This window comes from Hemiscyllium ocellatum, chromosome 3 (genome assembly GCF_020745735.1).
Source record: "Hemiscyllium ocellatum isolate sHemOce1 chromosome 3, sHemOce1.pat.X.cur, whole genome shotgun sequence".
Taxonomy (NCBI): Eukaryota; Metazoa; Chordata; class Chondrichthyes; order Orectolobiformes; family Hemiscylliidae; genus Hemiscyllium; species Hemiscyllium ocellatum.
The window spans coordinates 12170664-12191541 of NC_083403.1; the positions used below are offsets into that span (position 1 = coordinate 12170664).

General features: G+C 51.2%; 1 protein-coding gene across 2 annotated transcripts in view; it reads right to left on the reverse strand.

Annotated features, from left to right (window-relative positions):
• Nucleotides 1–20878, reverse strand: part of galnt14 (UDP-N-acetyl-alpha-D-galactosamine:polypeptide N-acetylgalactosaminyltransferase 14 (GalNAc-T14)) — a 205891-nt gene that overhangs the window by 17081 nt on the left and 167932 nt on the right. For both annotated transcript variants that reach the window (XM_060855677.1, XM_060855685.1), the window contains one exon: nucleotides 19266–19349. In XM_060855677.1, the coding sequence (XP_060711660.1) occupies nucleotides 19266–19349 (84 nt within the window). The remainder of the gene's footprint in view (nucleotides 1–19265; nucleotides 19350–20878) is intronic.

The window sequence follows — 20878 nt, forward strand, 5'->3', positions numbered from 1 at the left end:
GGAGAGAGAGAGAGCAGGAGGAGACGGAGAGAGAGAGCAGGAGGAGAGAGAGAGAGCAGGAGGAGACGGAGAGAGAGAGAGCAGGAGGAGACAGAGAGAGAGAGCAGGAGGAGAGAGAGAGAGCAGGAGGAGAGAGAGAGAGCAGGAGGAGAAGGAGAGAGCAGGAGGAGACAGAGAGAGAGAGAGCAGGAGGAGACAGAGAGAGAGAGCAGGAGGAGAGAGAGAGAGCAGGAGGAGACGGAGAGAGAGAGCAGGAGGAGACAGAGAGAGGAGGAGGAGACAGATAGAGAGCAGGAGGAGACGGAGAGAGCAGGAGGAGACAGAGAGAGAGAGAGAGAGAGAGAGCAGGAGGAGACACAGAGAGCGAGAGAGAGAGAGAGAGAGAGGAGGAGGAGACAGAGAGAGAGCAGGAGGAGACAGAGAGAGAGAGGAGGAGGAGACAGAGAGAGAGAGAGGAGGAGACAGAGAGAGAACAGGAGGAGACGGAGAGAGCAGGAGGAGACAGAGAGAGAGCAGGAGGAGACAGAGAGAGAGAGAGAGCAGAAGGAGATGTAGAGAGATAGGAGGAGACAGAGAGAGCGAGCAGAAGGAGACAGAGAGAGAGAGAGAGCAGGAGGAGGCAGAGAGAGAGAGCAGGAGGAGACAGACAGAGGAGGAGGAGACAGAGAGAGAGAGAGAGAGAGAGAGAGAGAGAGAGAGAGAGAGAAAGAGGAGGAGACAGAGAGAGAGAGAGAGAGGAGGAGACACAGAGAGAGCAGGAGGAGACGGAGAGAGAGAGAGAGAGAGCAGGAGGAGACAGAGAGAGAGAGAGAGGAGGAGACAGAGAGAGAGCAGGAGGAGACAGAGAGAGCAGGAGGAGACAGAGAGAGAGAGCAGGAGGAGACAGAGAGAGAGAGAGGAGGAGACAGAGAGAGAGCAGGAGGAGACGGAGAGAGCAGGAGGAGACAGAGAGCGAGCAGGAGGAGACAGAGAGAGAGAGAGAGGAGGAGACAGAGAGAGAGCAGGAGGAGACAGAGAGAGAGCAGGAGGAGACGGAGAGAGCAGGAGGAGACAGAGAGAGAGAGCAGGAGGAGACAGAGAGAGAGAGAGGAGGAGACAGAGAGAGAGCAGGAGGAGACGGAGAGAGCAGGAGAAGACAGAGAGCGAGCAGGAGGAGACAGAGAGAGAGAGAGAGGAGGAGACAGAGAGAGAGCAGAAGGAGATGGAGAGAGAGAGGAAGAGACAGAGAGAGCAGGAGAAGACAGAGAGAGGAGGAGGAGACAGTGACAGAGAGAGAGAGAGCAGGAGACATAGAGACAGAGGAGGAGACAGAGAGAGACAGAGAGAGAGAGAGAGGAGGAGTCAGAGAGAGAGCAGGAGGAGAGAGAGAGAGAGAGCAAGAGGAGACGGAGAGAGAGAGGAGGAGACAGAGAGAGTGAGCAGGAGAAGACAGAGAGAGAGCAGGAGGAGTCGGAGAGAGAGCAGGAGGAGACAGAGAGAGAGAGAGAGAGAGAGAGAGAGAGAAAGCAGGAGGAGACAGAGAGAGAGAGAGAGGAGGAGGAGACAGAGAGAGAGCAGGAGGAGACAGAGAGTGAGCAGGAGGAGACAGAGAGAGAGAGAGAGGAGGAGGAGACAGAGAGAGAGCAGGAGGAGACAGAGAGAGAAAGAGAGAGCAGGAGTAGACAGAGAGAGAGAGAGAGAAAGAGGAGGAGACAGAGAGAGAGAGAGAGAGAGAGAGGAGGAGACACAGAGAGAGCAGGAGGAGACGGAGAGAGAGAGAGAGAGGAGGAGACAGAGAGAGAGCAGGAGGAGACAGAGAGCGAGCAGGAGGAGACAGAGAGCGAGCAGGAGGAGACAGAGAGCGAGCAGGAGGAGACAGAGAGAGAGAGCAGAAGGAGATGGAGAGAGAGGAAGAGACAGAGAGAGCGAGGAGGAGACAGAGAGAGAGAGAGAGCAGGAGGAGACAGAGAGAGGAGGAGGAGACAGTGACAGAGAGAGAGAGAGAGAGAGAGAGAGAGAGAGGAGGAGACAGAGAGAGAGAGAGCAGGAGACATAAAGACAGAGGAGGAGACAGAGAGAGAGAGCAGGAGGAGACAGAGAGAGAGCAGGAGGAGACGGAGAGAGAGAGCAAGAGGAGACGGAGAGAGAGGAGGAGACAGAGAGAGTGAGCAGGAGAAGACAGAGAGAGAGCAGGAGGAGACAGAGAGAGAGCAGGAGGAGACAGAGAGAGAGAGAGAGCAGGAGGAGACAGAGAGAGAGAGAGAGAGCAGGAGGAGACAGAGAGAGTGAGCAGGAGAAGACAGAGAGAGAGCAGGAGGAGACAGAGAGAGAGAGAGAGAGAGAGAGAGAGAGCAGGAGGAGACAGAGAGAGACGAGGAGGAGACAGAGAGAGAGAGAGCAGGAGTAGACAGAGAGAGAGAGAGAGAGGAGGAGACAGAGAGAGAGAGAGAGAGAGAGGAGGAGGAGACAGAGAGAGAGCAGGAGGAGACAGAGAGAGAGAGAGAGAGGAGGAGACAGAGAGAGAACAGAAGGAGACGGAGAGAGCAGGAGGAGACAGAGAGAGACAGACAGCAGGAGGAGACAGAGAGAGAGCTGGAGGAGACAGAGAGAGAGAGCAGGGGGAGACAGAGAGAGAGAGAGAGAGAGAGAGAGAGAGGAGGAGGAGACAGAGAGAGAGCAGGAGGAGACAGAGAGAGAGAGAGAGAGGAGGAGACAGAGAGAGAGCAGGAGGAGACAGAGAGAGAGAGAGAGAGGAGGAGACAGAGAGAGAGCAGAAGGAGACGGAGAGAGCAGGAGGAGACAGAGAGAGAGAGAGCAGGAGACATAAAGACAGAGGAGGAGACAGAGAGAGAGAGCAGGAGGAGACAGAGAGAGAGAGAGAGGAGGAGTCAGAGAGAGAGCAGGAGGAGAGAGAGAGAGCAAGAGGAGACGGAGAGAGAGAGAGAGAGAGAGAGAGAGAGAAAGCAGGAGGAGACAGAGAGAGAGAGAGGAGGAGACAGAGAGAGAGAGAGAGAGAGAGAGAGAGAGAGAGAGAGAGAGAAAGCAGGAGGAGACAGAGAGAGAGAGAGGAGGAGACAGAGAGAGAGAGAGAGAGAGCAGGAGGAGACAGAGAGAGAGAGAGAGGAGGAGGAGACAGAGAGAGAGCAGGAGGAGACAGAGAGAGAGCAGGAGGAGACAGAGAGAGAAAGAGAGAGCAGGAGTAGACAGAGAGAGAGAGAGAGAAAGAGGAGGAGACAGAGAGAGAGAGAGAGAGAGAGAGAGGAGGAGACACAGAGAGAGCAGGAGGAGACGGAGAGAGCAGGAGGAGACGGAGAGAGAGAGAGAGAGGAGGAGACACAGAGAGAGCAGGAGGAGACGGAGAGAGCAGGAGGAGACGGAGAGAGAGAGCGAGCAGGAGGAGACAGAGAGCGAGCAGGAGGAGACAGAGAGAGAGAGCAGAAGGAGATGGAGAGAGAGGAAGAGACAGAGAGAGCGAGGAGGAGACAGAGAGAGAGAGAGAGCAGGAGGAGACAGAGAGAGGAGGAGGAGACAGTGACAGAGAGAGAGAGAGAGAGAGAGGAGGAGACAGAGAGAGAGAGAGAGAGCAGGAGACATAAAGACAGAGGAGGAGACAGAGAGAGAGAGCAGGAGGAGACAGAGAGAGAGAGAGAGGAGGAGACAGAGAGAGAGCAGGAGGAGAGAGAGAGAGAGAGAGAGCAAGAGGAGACGGAGAGAGAGAGAGGAGGAGACAGAGAGAGAGCAGGAGGAGACAGAGAGAGAGCAGGAGGAGACGGAGAGAGAGAGCAAGAGGAGACGGAGAGAGAGAGGAGGAGACAGAGAGAGTGAGCAGGAGAAGACAGAGAGAGAGCAGGAGGAGACAGAGAGAGAGAGAGACAGAGAGAGAGAGAGCAGGAGGAGACAGAGAGACAGACAGAGAGCAGGTGGAGACAGAGAGAGCAGGAGGAGACAGAGAGAGAGCAGGAGGAGACAGAGAGAGAGAGAGAGAGGAGGAGACAGAGAGAGAGCTGGAGGAGACAGAGAGAGAGAGAGAGAGAGAGAGAGAGAGAGCAGGAGGAGACAGAGAGAGAGAGAGAGGAGGAGACAGAGAGAGAGCAGAAGGAGACGGAGAGAGCAGGAGGAGACAGAGAGAGAGAGAGCAGGAGGAGAGAGAGAGAGAGCAGGAGGAGACGGAGAGAGAGAGCAAGAGGAGACAGAGAGAGAGAGGAGGAGACAGAGAGAGTGAGCAGGAGAAGACAGAGAGAGAGCAGGAGGAGACAGAGAGACAGACAGAGAGCAGGAGGAGACAGAGAGAGAGAGAGAGCAGGAGGAGACAGAGAGAGAGAGAGCAGGAGGAGACAGAGAGACAGACAGAGAGCAGGAGGAGACAGAGAGAGAGAGAGAGAGAGAGAGAGGAGGAGACAGAGAGAGAGCAGGAGGAGACAGAGAGCGAGAGCAGAAGGAGATGGAGAGAGAGGAAGAGACAGAGAGAGCGAGGAGGAGACAGAGAGAGAGAGAGAGCAGGAGAAGACAGAGAGAGAGCAGAAGGAGACGGAGAGAGCAGGAGGAGACAGAGAGAGAGAGAGCAGGAGACATAAAGACAGAGGAGGAGACAGAGAGAGAGAGCAGGAGGAGACAGAGAGAGAGAGAGAGGAGGAGACAGAGAGAGAGCAGGAGGAGACGGAGAGAGAGAGCAAGAGGAGACGGAGAGAGAGAGGAGGAGACAGAGAGAGTGAGCAGGAGAAGACAGAGAGAGAGCAGGAGGAGACAGAGAGAGAGAGAGGAGGAGACAGAGAGAGTGAGCAGGAGAAGACAGAGAGAGACGGAGAGCAGGAGGAGACAGAGAGAGAGAGAGAGAGAGAGAGAGAGCAGGAGGAGACAGAGAGACAGACAGAGAGCAGGTGGAGACAGAGAGAGCAGGAGGAGACAGAGAGAGAGAGAGAGGAGGAGACAGAGAGAGAGAGAGAGAGAGCAGGAGGAGACAGAGAGAGAACAGAAGGAGACGGAGAGAGAGCAGGAGGAGACAGAGAGAGAGAGAGCAGGGGGAGACAGAGAGAGAGCTGGAGGAGACAGAGAGAGAGAGCAGGGGGAGACAGAGAGAGAGAGAGAGAGAGAGAGAGAGAGAGAGGAGGAGGAGACAGAGAGAGAGCAGGAGGAGACAGAGAGAGAGAGAGCAGGAGGAGACAGAGAGAGAGAGAGAGGAGGAGAGAGAGAGAGAGCAGGAGGAGACAGAGAGAGTGAGCAGGAGAAGACAGAGAGAGAGCAGGAGGAGACAGAGAGAGACGGAGAGCAGGAGGAGACAGAGAGAGAGAGAGAGAGAGAGAGAGAGAGAGCAGGAGGAGACAGAGAGAGAGAGAGAGGAGGAGACAGAGAGACAGACAGAGAGCAGGTGGAGACAGAGAGAGAGCAGGAGGAGACAGAGAGAGAGAGAGAGGAGGAGACAGAGAGAGAGAGAGCAGGAGTAGACAGAGAGAGAGAGAGGAGGAGACAGAGAGAGAGAGAGAGAGAGAGGAGGAGGAGACAGAGAGAGAGAGGAGGAGACAGAGAGAGAGAGGAGGAGACAGAGAGAGAGAGAGAGAGGAGGAGACAGAGAGAGAACAGAAGGAGACGGAGAGAGAAGGAGGAGACAGAGAGAGACAGAGAGCAGGAGGAGACAGAGAGAGAGCTGGAGGAGACAGAGAGAGAGAGCAGGGGGAGACAGAGAGAGAGAGAGGGAGAGAGAGGAGGAGACAGAGAGAGAGAGAGAGAGAGAGGAGGAGGAGACAGAGAGAGAGCAGGAGGAGACAGAGAGAGAGAGAGAGAGGAGGAGACAGAGAGAGAGCAGAAGGAGACGGAGAGAGCAGGAGGACACAGGGAGAGAGCAGGAGGAGACATAGAGAGAGAGAGAGAGAGAGAGGAGGAGGAGACAGAGAGAGAGCAGGAGGAGACAGAGAGAGAGAGAGAGAGGAGGAGACAGAGAGAGAACAGGAGGAGACAGAGAGAGAGAGCAGGAGGAGACAGAGAGAGAGAGAGAGCAGAAGGAGATGGAGAGAGAGAGGAGGAGACGGAGACAGAGAGAGAGGAGGAGACAGAGAGAGAGAGAGCAGGAGTAGGCAGAACATCGGTAATAACTGGACAGTGAGTCAAAGTATCACACACAGGACAGTGAGTCTCAGTATCACACACTGGACAGTGAGTCTCAGTATCACACACTGGGCAGTGAGTCTCAGTATCTCACACTGGGCAGTGAGTCTCAGTATCTCACACTGGGCAGTGAGTCTCAGGATCACACACTGGACAGTGAGTCTCAGTATCACACACTGGGCAGTGAGTCTCAGTATCACACACTGGACAGTGAGTCTCAGTATCACACACTGGACAGTGAGTCTCAGTAACACACACTGGGCAGTGAGTCTCAGTATCTCACACTGGACAGTGAGTCTCAGTATCACACACTGGGCAGTGAGTCTCAGTATCACACACTGGGCAGTGAGTCTCAGTATCACACACTGGACAGTGAGTCTCAGTATCTTACAATGGACAGTGAATCACAGTATCACACGTGGGCAGTGAGTCTCAGTATCACACAATGGACAGTGTGTCCCAGTATCACACACTGGACAGTGAGTCTCAGTATCACACACTGGACAGTGAGTCATAATATCACACACTGGACAGTGAGTCATAATATCACACACTGGACAGTGAGTCTCATTATCACACACTGGACAGTCAGTCTCAGTATCACACACTGGACAGTGAGTCTCAGTATCACACACTGGACAGTGAGTCTCAGTATCACACACTGGACAGTGTGTCTCAGTATCACACACTGGACAGTGTGTCTCAGTAACACACACTGGACAGTGAGTCTCAGTATCACACACTGGACAGTGAGTCTCAGTATCACACAATGGACAGTGAGTCCCAGTATCACACACTGGACAGTGAGTCATAATATCACACACTGGACAGTGAGTCTCATTATCACACACTGGACAGTCAGTCTCAGTATCACACACTGGACAGTGAGTCTCAGTATCACACAATGGACAGTGAGTCCCAGTATCACACACTGGACAGTGAGTCTCATTATCACACACTGGACAGTCAGTCTCAGTATCACACACTGGACAGTGAGTCTCAGTATCACACACTGGACAGTGTGTCTCAGTAACACACACTGGACAGTGTGTCTCAGTAACACACACTGGACAGTGAGTCTCAGTAACACACACTGGACAGTGAGTCTCAGTATCGCACACTGGGCAGTGAGTCTCAGTATCGCTCACTGGGCAGTGAGTCTCAGTATCACACACTGGACAGTGAGTCTCAGTAACACACACTGGACAGTGAGTCTCAGTAACACACACTGGACAGTGAGTCTCAGTATCACACACTGGGCAGTGAGTCTCAGTATCACACACTGAGCAGTGAGTCTCAGTATCACACACTGGACAGTGAGTCACAGTATCACACACTGGACAGTGAGTCTCAGTATCACACACTGGGCAGTGAGTCTCAGTATCTCACACTGGGCAGTGAGTCTCAGTATCTCACACTGGGCAGTGTGTCTCAGTATCACACACTGGACAGTGAGTTTCAGTTTCACACACTGGACAGTGAGTCTTAATATCACACACTGGACTGTGAGTCTCAGTATCACACACTGGACAGTGAGTCTTAATATTACACACTGGACAGTGAGTCTTAATATCACATACTGGACAGTGAGTTTCAGTATCACACACTGGACAGTGAGTCTTAATATCACACACTGGACAGTGAGTTTCAGTATCACACACTGGACAGTGAGTCTCAGTATCACTCAATGCACAGTGAGTCCCAGTATCACACACTGGACAGTGTGTCTCAGTATCACACACTGGACAGTGTGTCTCAGTATCACACACTGGACAGTGAGTCCCAGTATCACACACTGGACAGTGAGTCTCAGTATCTCACAATGGACAGTGAGTCTCAGTATCATACACTGGGCAGTCAGTCTCAGTATCACACAGTGGACAGTGAGTCCCAGTATCACACACTGGACAGTGAGTCTCAGTATCACACAATGGACAGTGAGTCACAATATCACACACTGGACAGTGAGTCTCAGTATCACACACTGGGCATTGAGTCTCAGTATCATACACTGGGCAGTGAGTCTCAGTATCACACACTGGACAGTGAGTCACAGTTTCACACACTGGGCAGTGAGTCTCAGTATCTCACACTGGACAGTGAGTCTCAGTATCACACACTGGACAGTGAGTCTCAGTATCACACACTGGACAGTGAGTCTCAGTATCACACACTGGGCAGTGAGTCTCAGTATCACACACTGGACAGTGAGTCACAGTATCACACACTGGACAGTGAGTCTTAATATCTCACACTGGACAGTGAGTCTTAATATCTCACACTGGACAGTGAGTCACAGTATCACACACTGGACAGTGAGTCACAGTATCACACACTGGACAGCGAGTCACAGTATCACACACTGGGCAGCGAGTCTCAGTATCACACACTGGGCAGTGAGTCACAGTATCACACACTGGACAGCGAGTCTCAGTATCACACACTGGGCAGCGAGTCTCAGTATCACACACTGGGCAGTGAGTCTCAGTATCACACACTGGACAGTGAGTCACAGTATCACACACTGGACAGTGAATCTTAATATCTCACACTGGACAGTGAGTCTCAGTATCACTCAATGCACAGTGAGTCCCAGTATCACACACTGGACAGTGTGTCTCAGTATCACACACTGGACAGTGTGTCTCAGTATCACACACTGGACAGTGAGTCCCAGTATCACACACTGGACAGTGAGTCTCAGTATCTCACAATGGACAGTGAGTCTCAGTATCACACAGTGGACAGTGAGTCCCAGTATCACACACTGGACAGTGAGTCTCAGTATCACACAATGGACAGTGAGTCACAATATCACACACTGGGCAGTGAGTCTCAGTATCACACACTGGACAGTGAGTCTCAGTATCACACACTGGGCATTGAGTCTCAGTATCATACACTGGGCAGTGAGTCTCAGTATCACACACTGGGCATTGAGTCTCAGTATCACACAATGGGCAGTGAGTCTCAGTATCACACACTGGACAGTGAGTCACAGTTTCACACACTGGACAGTGAGTCTCAGTATCTCACACTGGGCAGTGAGTCTCAGTATCTCACACTGGGCAGTGAGTCTCAGTATCTCACACTGGGCAGTGAGTCCCAGTATCACACACTGGACAGTGTGTCTCAGTATCACACACTGGGCAGTGAGTCCCAGTATCACACACTGGACAGTGAGTCTCAGTATCACACACTGGACAGTGAGTCTCAGTATCACACAATGGACAGTGAGTCCCAGTATCACACACTGGACAGTGAGTCTCAGTATCACACACTGGGCAGTGAGTCCCAGTATCACACACTGGGCAGTGAGTCTCAGTATCTCACACTGGGCAGTGAGTCTCAGTATCTCACACTGGGCAGTGTGTCTCTGTATCACACACTGGACAGTGAGTCACAGTATCACACACTGGACAGTGAGTCACAGTATCACACACTGGGCAGTGATTCTCAGTATCACACACTGGACAGTGAGTCTCAGTATCACACAATGGACAGTGAGTCCCAGTATCACACACTGGACAGTGAGTCACAGTATCACACACTGGACAGTGAGTCACAGTTTCACACACTGGGCAGTGAGTCTCAGTATCTCACACTGGACAGTGAGTCTCAGTATCACACACTGGACAGTGAGTCTCAGTATCACACACTGGACAGTGAGTCTCAGTATCACACACTGGGCATTGAGTCTCAGTATCACACAATGGGCAGTGAGTCTCAGTATCACACACTGGACAGTGAGTCTCAGTATCTCACACTGGGCAGTGAGTCTCAGTATCACTCAATGGACAGTGAGTCCCAGTATCACACACTGGACAGTGAGTCACAGTATCACACACTGGACAGTGAGTCACAGTATCACACACTGGGCAGTGATTCTCAGTATCACACACTGGACAGTGAGTCTCAGTATCACACAATGGACAGTGAGTCCCAGTATCACACACTGGACAGTGAGTCACAGTATCACACACTGGACAGTGAGTCTCAGTATCATACACTGGGCAGTGAGTCTCAGTATCACACACTGGACAGTGAGTCTCAGTATCACACAATGGACAGTGAGTCACAGTATCACACACTGGACAGTGAGTCTCAGTATCACACACTGGGCATTGAGTCTCAGTATCATACACTGGGCAGTGAGTCTCAGTATCACACACTGGGCAGTGAGTCTCAGTATCTCACACTGGGCAGTGAGTCTCAGTATCACACACTGGACAGTGAGTCACAGTATCACACACTGGACAGTGAGTCTCAGTATCACACACTGGACAGTGACTCTCAGTATCACACACTGGGCAGTGAGTTTCAGTATCACACACTGGACAGTGAGTCCCAGTATCACACACTGGACAGTGAGTCCCAGTATCACACACTGGACAGTGAGTCTCAGTATCATACACTGGGCAGTGAGTCTCAGTATCACACACTGGACAGTGAGTCTCAGTATCACACAATGGACAGTGAGTCACAGTATCACACACTGGACAGTGAGTCTCAGTATCACACACTGGGCAGTGAGTTTCAGTATCACACACTGGACAGTGAGTCATAATACCACACACTGGACAGTGAGTTTCAGTATCACACACTGGACAGTGAGTCTCAGTATCACACACTGGGCAGTGAGTCTCAGTATCACACACTGGGCAGTGAGTCACATTATCACACACTGGACAGTGAGTCTCAGTATCACACACTGGACAGTGAGTCTCAGTATCACACACTGGACAGTGAGTCTCAGTATCAGCCACTGGGCGGTGAGTCTCAGTATCTCACACTGGGCGGTGAGTCTCAGTATCACACAATGGAGAGTGAGTCTCAGTATCACAGACTGGACAGTGAGTCTCAGTATCACACACTGGGCAGTGAGTCTCAGTATCTCACACTGGACAGTGAGTCTCAGTATCACTCAATGGACAGTGAGTCCCAGTATCACACACTGGACAGTGTGTCTCAGTATCACACACTGGGCAGTGAGTCCCAGTATCACACACTGGGCAGTGAGTCTCAGTATCTCACACTGGGCAGTGAGTCCCAGTATCACACAATGGACAGTGAGTCCCAGTATCACACACTGGACAGTGAGTCCCAGTATCACACACTGGACAGTGAGTCCCAGTATCACACACTGGACAGTGTGTCTCTGTATCACACACTGGACAGTGTGTCTCTGTATCACACACTGGACAGTGAGTCTCAGTATCACACACTGGACAGTGAGTCACAGTATCACACACTGGGCAGTGAGTCTCAGTATCATACACTGGGCAGTGAGTCTCAGTATCACACAATGGACAGTGAGTCACAATATCACACACTGGACAGTGAGTCTCAGTATCACACACTGGACAGTGAGTCTCAGTATCACACACTGGGCATTGAGTCTCAGTATCATACACTGGGCAGTGAGTCTCAGTATCACACACTGGACAGTGAGTCACAGTTTCACACAATGGACAGTGAGTCTCAGTATCTCACACTGGGCAGTGAGTCTCAGTATCACACACTGGGCAGTGAGTCTCAGTATCTCACACTGGACAGTGAGTCTCAGTATCACACACTGGACAGTGAGTCTCAGTATCACACACTGGACAGTGAGTCTCAGTATCACACACTGGGCAGTGAGTCTAAGTATCACACACTGGGCAGTGAGTCTCAGTATCACACACTGGACAGTGAATCTTAATATCACACAATGGACAGTGAGTTTCAGTATCACACACTGGACAGTGAGTCATAATATCACACAATGGACAGTGAGTCCCAGTATCACACACTGGACAGTGAGTCCCAGTATCACACACTGGGCAGTGAGTCTCAGTATCTCACACTGGGCAGTGAGTCCCAGTATCACACAATGGACAGTGAGTCCCAGTATCACACACTGGGCAGTGAGTCTCAGTATCATACACTGGGCAGTGAGTCTCAGTATCACACAATGGACAGTGAGTCACAATATCACACACTGGACAGTGAGTCTCAGTATCACACACTGGACAGTGAGTCTCAGTATCACACACTGGGCATTGAGTCTCAGTATCATACACTGGGCAGTGAGTCTCAGTATCACACACTGGACAGTGAGTCACAGTTTCACACAATGGACAGTGAGTCTCAGTATCTCACACTGGGCAGTGAGTCTCAGTATCACACACTGGGCAGTGAGTCTCAGTATCTCACACTGGACAGTGAGTCTCAGTATCACACACTGGACAGTGAGTCTCAGTATCACACACTGGACAGTGAGTCTCAGTATCACACACTGGACAGTGAGTCTAAGTATCACACACTGGGCAGTGAGTCTCAGTATCACACACTGGACAGTGAATCTTAATATCACACAATGGACAGTGAGTTTCAGTATCACACACTGGACAGTGAGTCATAATATCACACAATGGACAGTGAGTCCCAGTATCACACACTGGACAGTGAGTCTCAGTATCACACACTGGACAGTGAGTCTCAGTATCACACACTGGACAGTGAGTCTCAGTATCACTCAATGGACAGTGAGTCCCAGTATCACACACTGGACAGTGTGTCTCAGTATCTCACACTGGACAGTGAGTCTCAGTATCACACGCTGGGCAGTGAGTCTCAGTATCACACAATGGACAGTGTGTCTCTGTATCACACACTGGACAGTGAGTCCCAGTATCACACACTGGACAGTGAGTCACAGTATCACACAATGGACAGTGAGTCACAGTATCACACAATGGACAGTGAGACCCAGTATCACACACTGGGCAATGAGTCTCAGTATCTCACACTGGACAGTGAGTCTCAGTATCACACAATGGACAGTGAGTCACAGTATCACACACTGGACAGTGTGTCTCTGTATCACACACTGGACAGTGAGTCCCAGTATCACACACTGGACAGTGAGTCACAGTATCACACAATGGACAGTGAATCACAGTATCACACAATGGACAGTGTGTCTCTGTATCACACACTGGACAGTGTGTCTCTGTATCACACACTGGACAGTGAGTCTCTGTATCACACACTGGACAGTGAGTCCCAGTATCACACACTGGACAGTGAGTCACAGTAACACACACTGGACAGTGAGTCTCAGTATCACACACTGGACAGTGAGTCTCAGTATCACACACTGGACAGTGAATCACAGTATCACACACTGGACAGTGAGTCTCAGTATCACACACTGGACAGTGAGTCTCAGTATCACAAACTGGACAGTGAGTCCCAGTATCACACACTGGGCAGTGAGTCTCAGTATCGCACACTGGGCAATGAGTCTCAGTATCTCACACTGGACAGTGAGTCTCAGTATCACACAATGGACAGTGAGTCACAGTATCACACACTGGACAGTGTGTCTCTGTATCACACACTGGACAGTGAGTCCCAGTATCACACACTGGACAGTGAGTCACAGTATCACACAATGGACAGTGAGTCACAGTATCACACACTGGACAGTGAGTCTCAGTATCACACACTGGACAGTGAATCACAGTATCACACACTGGACAGTGAGTCTCAGTATCACACACTGGACAGTGAGTCTCAGTATCACACAATGGACAGTGAGTCCCAGTATCACACACTGGACAGTGAGACCCAGTATCACACACTGGGCAATGAGTCTCAGTATCTCACACTGGACAGTGAGTCTCAGTATCACACAATGGACAGTGAGTCACAGTATCACACACTGGACAGTGTGTCTCTGTATCACACACTGGACAGTGAGTCCCAGTATCACACACTGGACAGTGAGTCACAGTATCACACAATGGACAGTGAGTCACAGTATCACACAATGGACAGTGTGTCTCTGTATCACACACTGGACAGTGTGTCTCTGTATCACACACTGGACAGTGAGTCACAGTAACACACACTGGACAGTGAGTCTCAGTATCACACACTGGACAGTGAGTCTCAGTATCACACACTGGACAGTGAATCACAGTATCACACACTGGACAGTGAGTCTCAGTATCACACACTGGACAGTGAGTCTCAGTATCACAAACTGGACAGTGAGTCCCAGTATCACACACTGGGCAGTGAGTCTCAGTATCGCACACTGGGCAGCGAGTCTCAGTATCACAGAATGGACAGTGAGTCCCAGTATCACACAATGGACAGTGAGTCCCAGTATCACACACTGGACAGTGAGTCACAATATCACACACTGGACAGTGAGTCTCAGTATCATACACTGGGCAGTGAGTCTCAGTATCATACACTGGGCAGTGAGTCTCAGTATCACACAGTGGACAGTGAGTCTCAGTATCACACACTGGACAGTGAGTCTCAGTATCACACACTGGACAGTGAGTCTCAGTATCACACACTGGACAGTGACTCTCAGTATCACACACTGGACAGTGAGTCACAATATCACACACTGGGCAGTGAGTCTCAGTATCACACACTGGACAGTGAGTCTCAGTATCATACACTGGGCAGTGAGTCTCAGTATCACACACTGGGCAGTGAGTCTCAGTATCACACAGTGGACAGTGAGTCATAACATCACACACTGGACAGTGAGTCTCAGTATCACACACTGGACAGTGAGTTTCAGTATCACACACTGGACAGTGAGTCATAATATCACACACTGGACAGTGAGTTTCAGTATCTCACAATGGCCAGTGACTCTCATTATCACACAGTGGGCAGTGAGTCTCAGTATCACACACTGGACAGTGAGACTCAGTATCACACACTGGACAGTGAGACTCAGTATCACACACTGGGCAGTGAGTCTCAGTATCACACAGTGGACAGTGAGTCACATTATCACACAGTGGACAGTGAGTCTCAGTATCACACACTGGGCAGTGAGTCTCAGTATCACATACTGGACAGTGAGTCTCAGTATCACACACTGGACAGTGAGTCTCAGTATCTCACACTGGACAGTGAGTCTCAGTATCTCACACTGGGCAGTGAGTCTCAGTATCTCACACTGGACACTGAGTCTCAGTATCGCACACTGGGCAGTGAGTCTCAGTATCGCACACTGGGCAGTGAGTCTCATTATCACACAGTGGACAGTGAGTCTCAGTATCACACACTGGGCAGTGAGTCTCAGTATCACACAATGGACAGTGACTCACATTATCACATACTGGACAGTGACTCTCATTATCACACAGTGGACAGTGAGTCTCAGTATCGCACACTGGGCAGTGAGTCTCAGTATCTCACACTGGACAGTGAGTCTCAGTAACACACACTGGGCATAGAGTCTCAATATCACACACTGGGCAGCGAGTGTCAGTATCACACACTGGGCAGTGAGTCTCATTATTACACACTGGACAGTGAGTCTCAGTATCACACACTGGACAGTGAGTCCCAGTATCACACACTGGACAGTGAGTCCCAGTATCACACACTGGGCAATGAGTCTCAGTATCTCACACTGGACAGTGAGTCCCAGTATCTCACACTGGACAGTGAGTCCCAGTATCACACACTGGACAGTGAGTCTCAGTATCACACACTGGACAGTGAATCACAGTATCACACACTGGACAGTGAGTCACAGTATCACACACTGGGCAGTGAGTCTCAGTATCACACACTGGGCAGTGAGTCTCAGTATCACACAGTGGACAGTGAGTCACATTATCACACAGTGGACAGTGAGTCTCAGTATCACACACTGGGCAGTGAGTCTCAGTATCACATACTGGACAGTGAGTCTCAGTATCACACACTGGACAGTGAGTCTCAGTATCTCACACTGGACAGTGAGTCTCAGTATCTCACACTGGGCAGTGAGTCACAGTATCTCACACTGGACACTGAGTCTCAGTATCGCACACTGGGCAGTGAGTCTCAGTATCTCACACTGGACAGTGAGTCTCAGTATCTCACACTGGACAGTGAGTCTCAGGAACACACACTGGGCAGTGAGTCTCAGTATCACACACTGGACAGTGAGTCTCAGTATCACACACTGGACAGTGAGTCTCAGTATCACACACTGGGCAGTGAGTCTCATTATCACACAGTGGACAGTGAGTCTCAGTATCACACACTGGGCAGTGAGTCTCAGTATCACACAATGGACAGTGACTCACATTATCACATACTGGACAGTGACTCTCATTATCACACAGTGGACAGTGAGTCTCAGTATCGCACACTGGGCAGTGAGTCTCAGTATCTCACACTGGACAGTGAGTCTCAGTAACACACACTGGGCATAGAGTCTCAGTAACACACACTGGGCATAGAGTCTCAATATCACACACTGGGCAGTGAGTGTCAGTATCACACACTGGGCAGTGAGTCTCATTATCACACACTGGACAGTGAGTCTCATTATCACACACTGGACAGTGAGTCTCATTATCACACACTGGACAGTGAGTCTCAGTATCACACACTGGGCAGTGAGTCTCAGTATCACATACTGGACAGTGAGTCTCAGTATCACACACTGGACAGTGAGTCTCAGTATCTCACACTGGACAGTGAGTCTCAGTATCACACACTGGGCAGTGAGTCTCAGTATCACACACTGGACAGTGAGTCTCAGTAGCAAATGTGTTGCTGGTCAAAGCACAGCAGGTCAGGCAGCATCTCAGGAATAGGGAATTCGACGTTTCGAACATAAGCCCTTCATCAGGAATAAGAGAGAGAGAGCCAAGCAGGCTAAGATAAAAGGTAGGGAGGAGGGACTAGGGGGAGGGGCGATGGAGGTGGGATAGGTGGAAGGAGGTCAAGGTGAGGGTGATAGGCCGGAGTGGGGTGGGGGCGGAGAGGTCAGGAAGAGGATTGCAGGTTAGGAGGGCGGTGCTGAGTTGAGGGAACCGACTGAGACAAGGTGGGGGGAGGGGAAATGAGGAAACTGGAGCAATCTGAATTCATATCTTGTGGTTGGAGGGTTCCCAGGCGGAAGATGAGGCGCTCCTCCTCCAGCCGTCGTGTTGTTGTGTTCTGCCGATGGAGGAGTCCAAGGACCTGCATGTCCTCGGTGGAGTGGGAGGGAGAGTTAAAGTGTTGAGCCACGGGGTGATTGGGTTGGTTGATTCGGGCGGCCCGGAGGTGTTCTCTGAAGCGTTCCGCAAGTAAGCGGCCTGTCTCACCAACATGGAGGAGGCCACATCGGGTGCAGCGGATGCAATAGATGATGTGTGTGGAGGTACAGGTGAACTTGTGGCGGATATGGAAGGATCCCTTGGGGCCTTGGAGGGAAGTGAGTGTGGAGGTGTGGGCGCAAGTTTTACATTTCCTGCGGTTGCAGGGGAAGGTGCCGGGGGTGGAGGTTGGGTTGGTGGGGGGTGTGGATCTGACGAGGGAGTCACGAAGGGAGTGGTCCTTGCGGAACGCTGATAGGGGAGGGGAGGGAAATATATCCCTGGTGGTGGGGTCCGTTTGGAGGTGGCGGAAATGGCGGCGGATGATACGTTGTATGCGGAGGTTGGTGGGGTGGTAGGTGAGAACCAGTGGGGTTCTGTCTTGGTGGCGGTTGGAGGAGCGGGGCTCAAGGGCGGAGGAGCGGGGAGTGGAGGAGATGCGGTGGAGGGCATCGTCGATCACGTCTTGGGGGAATCTGCGGTCCTTGAAGAAGGTGGCCATCTGGGCTGTGCGGTGTTGGAATTGGTCCTCCTGGGAGCAGATGCGGCGGAGACGAAGGAATTGGGAATATGGGATGGCGTTTTTACAGGGGGCAGGGTGGGAGGAGGTGTAGTCCAGGTAGCTGTGGGAGTCAGTCGGTTTATAATAGATGTGAGTCTCAGTAACACACACTGGGCAGTGAGTCTCAGTATCACACACTGGGCAGTGAGTCTCATTATCACACACTGGACAGTGAGTCTCAGTATCACACACTGGGCAGTGAGTCTCAGTAACACACACTGGGCAGTGACTCTCAGTATCACACACTGGACAGTGACTCTCAGTATCACACACTGGACAGTGAGTCTCAGTATCACACACTGGACAGTGAGTCTCAGTATCACACACTGGGCAGTGAGTCTCAGTAACACACACTGGGCAGTGAGTCTCAGTAACACACACTGGGCAGTGAGTCTCAGTATCACACACTGGACAGTGAGTCTCAGTATCACACACTGGACAGTGAGTCTCAGTATCATACACTGGGCAGTGAGTCTCAGTATCTCACACTGGACAGTGAGTCACAGTAACACACACTGGACAGTGAGTCTCAGTAACACACACTGGACAGTGAGTCTCAGTATCACACGCTGGACAGTGAGTCACAGTATCACACGCTGGACAGTGAGTCTCAGTATCACACGCTGGACAGTGAGTCTCAGTATCACACACTGGACAGTGAGTTTCAGTATCACACACTGGGCAGAGAGTCTCAGCATCTCACACTGGGCAGTGTGTCTCAGTATCACACACTGGACAGTGAGTCTCAGTATCTCACACTGGACAGTGTGTCTCAGTATCACACACTGGACAGTGAGTCTCAGTATCTCACACTGGGCAGTGTGTCTCAGTATCACACACTGGACAGTGAGTCTCAGTATCTCACACTGGACAGTGTGTCTCAGTATCACACACTGGACAGTGAGTCTCAGCATCACACACTGGACAGTGAGTCTCAGTATCACACACTGGACAGTGAGTCTCAGCATCACACACTGGACAGTGAGTCTCAGTATCACACACTGGGCAGTGAGTCACAGTATCACACACTGGGCAGTGAGTCTCAGCATCACACACTGGGCAGTGAGTCTCAGCATCACACACTGGACAGTGAGTCTCAGCATCACACACTGGACAGTGAGTCTCAGTATCACACACTGGGCAGTGAGTCACAGTATCACACACTGGGCAGTGAGTCTCAGCATCACACACTGGGCAGTGAGTCTCAGCATCACACACTGGGCAGTGAGTCTCAGTATCACACACTGGACAGTGAGTCTCAGTATCACACACTGGATAGTGAGTCTCAGTATCACACACTGGACAGTGAGTCTCAGTATCACACACTGGATAGTGAGTCTCAGTAACACACACTGGACAGTGTGCCTCAGTATCACACCCACTGGGCAATTAATCTTCTTCAGTGGTGAATCTGTGAACAGAGAGACAGGTTGTAAAGTTATATTTATATGACGACAGAATAGCTGACCCCCCCACCATGTCTGTATGTGTTGTCATAGCGGTCATGCCTTACAGGAACCTACTTGAGGTCGGGGTATACGTTCTCCAGGTACCATCGGAAGGATTTGCAGTTGAGATTCCTCCGCAGTTCCAGTCTGCTGCTGACACTGCAAGGGAAACGGAGACCGTGTGAGACCCAGGGACAGGACCCCTTACTCACTTCCCCAATCTCCCTCAAACCTTTCAGCTCAGAGACATCCCAAGTTCCTGCCAGCTGCATTTATGTGGCCCCTTCCAGGTTGCAAAATGGCCCCTGGCTGTGACAAATTACACGTTTGAACTGAACAACAGAAGCTGACAATGCATGATGGAAAGCAGGCTGATGTGGTTGGATTCTGGGAGACAGAGAGGGAATCCTGGAGTTTATGGACCGGGTTACTGAAGGGATGGCAGAGCAGGTCAAATGAGGATTTGGAATGGGGACAGATACCTTGGGAGGTTGTGGGACTGGATGAGGTTGTGGAAACAGGGAAAAGGCCGGAGAGGCAATTAAAGTTAAGCAGCAACATGATAAAGGTGTGATATTGTCTGACCAGGGGCCAGTCACACTGGGCTGAGAGCAGGGAATGTGACTGTCCAAATGAAGACACAAAACCTTGGATGAGCTTGGCTTTATACAGGGTGCGGGGGATAGGCTGGCTTCGGACAATGCGGGAATGTTTAAGACATGATGTAATTAAACAATAAGAACAGACAAACTTCAAGATGAGAACAACTTTGAACCAAGTGCGGGGATCAGTCAAAGCTGACATTACAGTTTGTCTTTAAGGGATCAATGGGTTGAGCTTTAGAGAAGAATTTGAGAGAAGGTGATTGTTCAGACAGAGTGAAAGACTGTCTGCCAATGGGAGAATTCAGAAGGAGGGCTGATGTTTTTCAATACAATGTGGCTGGTTTTTCACAGAGGAAGATGCAAGTGGATATATCTCGAATACAAATAGCACCATCGGATGAGCAATCAACAAAAACATTACAATCCGAGATGACAACTGAACTGTGAGCTCGGAATATGAAGGAGTACGAGACTGAGAGGGGAGGGAGGAATTATTTTACAGAACAACAGGGAGGGGACAGAATAGCAGACAGGTACAAGGGGCAGAAGGGCCACAATACTCTGCGAATCAGTGCGGCTTCCCTTTCGATCTGTCGCTGATACACACAAACCACCTCACAGAGTCTCACAAAGAGCTGCAATACTGACGCAGACAGTGCTGTATCACACACTAACCCAGACAGTGCTGTGTCACACACAGACCCGGACAGTGCTGTGTCACACACTGGCCCGGACAGTGCTGTGTCACACACTGGCCCGGACAGTGCTGTGTCACACACTGGCCCGGACAGTGCTGTGTCACACACTGGCCCGGACAGTGCTGTGTCACACACTGGCCCGGACAGTGCTGAGTCACACACTGACCCGGACAGTGCTGAGTCACACACTGACCCGGACAGTGCTGAGTCACACACTGACCCGGACAGTGCTGTGTCACACACTGACCCGGACAGTGCTGTGTCACACACTGACCCGGACAGTGCTGTGTCACACACTGACCCGGACAGTGCTGTGTCACACACTGACCCGGACTGTGCTGTGTCACACACTGACCCGGACAGTGCTGTGTCACACACTGACCCG